The sequence below is a fragment of the Etheostoma cragini genome, chromosome 19 (assembly GCF_013103735.1).
Source record: "Etheostoma cragini isolate CJK2018 chromosome 19, CSU_Ecrag_1.0, whole genome shotgun sequence".
NCBI lineage: Eukaryota > Metazoa > Chordata > Actinopteri > Perciformes > Percidae > Etheostoma > Etheostoma cragini.
In genome coordinates, this window is record NC_048425.1 from 1,291,586 (window position 1) to 1,296,142 (window position 4,557).

The window sequence follows — 4,557 nt, forward strand, 5'->3', positions numbered from 1 at the left end:
CTGAAGTCTCTTTATATAGACCTTAGTGGTTCCTAATACTGTATCTGAAGTCTCTTTTATATAGACCTTAGTGGTCCCCTAGTACTATATCTGAAGTCTTGTATAATAAAAGATGACATTTAATGACATTTTGAGCATGTCTAGAGACTAAAAACACGATATTAAAACCCGTTGAAACCTGTTGGGAGCTAACGCTAGCAGGAGGATAACACGGTGTAAGCAGCACCGATTGGTTTAGTTTGTCTCTCTACTGACAGCACTACACATAAAAAAAGAGGATCAAAAAGACAGACCTACATGTTGAAATCAACCGTTAGTCTCCTTTAATATTAGCTAAACTCAGCCCTGGTTTCTGTAATAAACAGGACTTTGAGCGAGGAGGATTCTGTGTGACTAACTGCTGATGTTTCTCATCGTGGTCCAGTATCCAGAAATGGTGAAGACGATGGGCGAGTTCTCGCTGGAGATCAAACCCGGAGAGTTTTCAGACTCCGAGATCATGGTGATGCTGGGAGAGAACGGTGAGTATTGGTGAAACGGGGGCCGCTGGGTGGAAAAAGCCAGAGGATCACCAGAGTCATCAGGCTTCATCCTCTTGGACTCATGAACGAGATTTCACGTCGCAGCATTCCTCCAGTAGCTGCTGAGCTGATTGTAGACCAACCACGTCACCCGGAGGGTTTAATGTAATAATAATATGTAATATAAATAATATAATTTGATGAGTGTGTTTGTGTTCAGGCACCGGGAAGACGACTTTCATCAGGATGTTGGCTGGAGGACTCAAACCTGATAGTGGAGGTGAGTCTCACTCTCACGCATGCACACAAGCTCACTTGCTTACTCGCTCACACACACACACACACACACGCATGCATGCACTCACTCTCTCTCTCTCTCTCCCCTGCTCTCTTTCCTTCCAGGTGAGGTTCCCATCCTGAACGTGAGCTACAAGCCTCAGACCATCAGCCCCAAGTTCAAGGTCTGTTCAATCACTTCAAACCTCTATGTAGAGCGATACGATATCGTAGTGTTCACACAATATTTACACAATGAGGTCCTTGATAAATAATCAGTAATGTGGATATTACGACTAAGTGAGTAAATGATGATAACAGTTACAACGTTCTGGTGAGTTTAGAAAAGGACTTCATCACATTCCTGTAACGCAGCCTTCAAAACCAGGAAATGACAACACGATATCCAAAATCTCAGATGATATCTCGGCTCATATCACCGTATCGATATACTGCCCCGCTCCATTTTATAGATACATTTTTATTTGTTTTATCTGAACTTATTACTGTTTTTGTGCTGGGCGTCAATTACACCTTGTTAAAGTTTTTTGTTTCAAAGTGTCCGATTTAAAAGTGTGTGTCTACCTGTGTGTGTGTGTGTGTGTGTGTGTGTGTGTGTGCAGGGCAGCGTCAGAGCTCTGCTGCACGAGAAGATCCGAGACGCCTACACTCACCCGCAGTTCATCACCGACGTCATGAAGCCGATGCAGATCGAAAGCATCATCGACCAGGACGTAAGACACACACAGGAGTACACACACACACACACACACATTTACCAGCTGTTGTCTATGATTAGCAGAGATTACAAACAAAATGTCAACACAGGAAGTCTTCCTCCATGTTTACCTTTTTTTTTTTTAATGAAGGCCAGTATTGTGCAGGTATTTAGCAACACACACACACTCTTTTATCTCTATGAACTGAACATTTCGCTGAATCACAAAGGCAGAACCACTCTGATCTTTTACTTTACTACATTTGACAATAACACGATGTAAAGACACTTCCTGTAATCCCAGTTTGGAGGGTAGAGGTCACAGGCCTTGGACTTTTATTGAGAAAACAAATAAAGGAGAAAGGATGGACCCAATGAGGGAGGAGTGACTCCCTCTCTCTCTCTTCCCCCCCCCCCACCCCCTGCAGGTGCAGAACCTGTCTGGTGGCGAGCTGCAGCGAGTCGCCCTCACGCTGTGTTTGGGGAAACCGGCGGACGTCTACCTGATCGACGAGCCGTCGGCCTACCTGGACTCGGAGCAGAGGCTGATGGCCGCCAGGGTCATCAAGAGGTCACCTTTCATTCTCTCTACCTCTCCTCCCTCCTTTCCTCTCGTTTGGCCTCACTTTCTCTCTTTTTCTTCCCTGTTCTCTACATCTTTAAACACTTTTCCTCCTCCACTTTTCATATTTCCTTTCCTCACTACCTCATTCATATTTTTTATCCCTTCCTCCTTTGTCATATTTCCCCCTCTTCCTTCATATTTCCCTCCCTTCCTCTACCCTCATTTCTATTCCTTTCTCCTTCATTTTTACATTTGCCTTCTTTCATCTCTCACTTTTTCCTCCTTCATAGTACTCTCCCTTCCTGCCTCATATTTCCCTTCTTTCATCACGTTTCCTTCCTCTCTTCCACCCTCACCCGTTCTTCATATTTCCCTTTTCCACACACGCTACTTCACATCTCCTCATTCCATTTCCTACTTCCTTCACATCCTTTTCCCCCTCCGTCTCCATCCTGCGTAACTCTGGTGTGTGTGTGTGTGTGTGTGCAGATACATCCTCCACGCCAAGAAGACGGCGTTCGTGGTGGAGCACGACTTCATCATGGCGACCTACCTGGCCGACAGAGTCATCGTGTTTGACGGCGTTCCCTCCAGGGCGACCGTCGCTAACACGTAAGACATTTACACGTTAACCTAATGACTCTCTACAGTCTTTTACTTATTCATTAATATCTCTCCGTTTGTGTGTGTGTGTGTGTCCATCAGGCCTCAGGGTCTGTTAGCGGGGATGAACAGGTTTCTGGCGCTGTTGGAGATCACGTTCAGGAGAGACCCGAACAACTTCAGACCACGCATCAACAAACACAACTCTATCAAGGTACACACACCGACGTAACACACCAGCATGACAGTAGGATGATGATGATGATAAATAAGGTTTGTTGTGAAACCTTCTGCGTGCCAAGTCAGCTCTGAGATTTAAAAAAAGACAAAGTATTTAATGGGCAGTGTCTGAATGAATACATTGATGAACTGCCAGTGACTCATTGCTGCCCCTGCTGGTAACTTATGGGAATTACAACAACAATGATAAGCAGTTTAGTTTTTAAGAGCAATATGAGTCTCTTTATTGTATTTGTTTTACAGGAACAGTTATTATGTTTAAGTATTTGTGTCATAGAGAGTAGATATCGTGGGCGCCTGGGTAGCTCACCTGGTAGAGCGGGCGGCCATGTGCAGAGGCTCAGTCCTCAACGCAGCAGCTCAGGGTTGGTGTCCCACCTGCAGCCATTTGCTGCATGTCTTTCCCCCTTTCCGGTCTATTAAAGTCAAAAATGCCCCAAAAAGAGTAGATATTGTATCACAGGTATTACCTTGAGGCTTCTGTACGTACTAACAGGACTGTGATTGTGTGTGTGAACGTCTCATTTCCTAATATTTGTACTTAATGACTGAGCGTTGTCCTCTCTGTCTCCCAGGACACGGAACAGAAGAAGAGTGGAAACTACTTCTTCCTGGACGACTAAAACGACTTCCCGTGTGACCAACAGAGACTTCCTGCGGCGCTTCATGGGGCTGCGTTCGACACGTGGCTGCACTCTGAACGCCGCCACGAACCGAGCTGCGTTCAACAAACGGCAGATATGTTTAAAACAAACTATCGTGATCAATTGAAAAGATGAATAAAAACCCATCGGCCTTTAATGTTGTGAAGCGTCATTCTGTGTCAGTTATCCTGAACGTGCGAGGCTGTAATCACAACCCAGCGACATTGTGTAACATTAAGCAGCGTATTTTAACTCATGCATTTACATCAAATGATAATAAACTGATGCTGCCTGATCCAAGACCCGTTTCTGTCTTCATTTACTATGTCTGATGGTCTCTGTACTCGTACTACCAACCCAACGGCATCTCTCCAGGCCCGGCGCTGGCTACGGCAGAACACACCATAATAAACTGACTTTTTTCCACTCTTTTTACATGCTATACCATGACGTTTGTGACATAATATACTAAATTTTATTCGACATTCTGTACTATGACATTTTTTAACATCTAATACTATGACATTCTTTCCACTTTTTTCAACATACTATACTGACTTTTTTTCCAGTCTTTTTTCAACATACTATGACATTTTTTCCACATGCTAATCTTTGACTTTTTTTGACATGCTGTGACATTTCTTCGACATACTATATTACACTATGACATTTTTCCACTCTTTCGACATTACACACAAATTTGATGGTAACTCAAGACATCTAATAAAACTGGGTAGATGTTCCCATCGTCGAGTTGTTTTTAATCATAACTTAATACATCAATACAGTCTGACAGGGACAGACACTTTTGTCTGTCCATTTAGTTATATGCTTTTTTCCAACATACCATTCTATGACGTTTTTACCACAAACTGTACTATGGACAATACATGCACTGGAGGATCCCGTTGTAATCGGATGTACCTTTTCATGTCTGTTGTTTGATATCTGCTCGGCTGAACCATAAGAATTGTGTCTCCTTCATGAAGG

General features: G+C 43.7%; 1 protein-coding gene across 1 annotated transcript in view; it reads left to right on the plus strand.

The window, feature by feature from the left end:
* abce1 (ATP-binding cassette, sub-family E (OABP), member 1) overlaps positions 1 to 3,867 on the plus strand; it is a 15,061-nt gene extending 11,194 nt beyond the window's left edge. Inside the window, exons 12-19 of the mRNA XM_034901089.1 lie at positions 425 to 521; positions 742 to 801; positions 924 to 982; positions 1,421 to 1,531; positions 1,944 to 2,086; positions 2,570 to 2,692; positions 2,786 to 2,897; positions 3,499 to 3,867. Of these exons, the coding sequence (XP_034756980.1) occupies positions 425 to 521; positions 742 to 801; positions 924 to 982; positions 1,421 to 1,531; positions 1,944 to 2,086; positions 2,570 to 2,692; positions 2,786 to 2,897; positions 3,499 to 3,546 (753 nt within the window). The 3' untranslated portion in view covers positions 3,547 to 3,867. The remainder of the gene's footprint in view (positions 1 to 424; positions 522 to 741; positions 802 to 923; positions 983 to 1,420; positions 1,532 to 1,943; positions 2,087 to 2,569; positions 2,693 to 2,785; positions 2,898 to 3,498) is intronic.
* Positions 3,868 to 4,557: the final 690 nt, after the last annotated feature.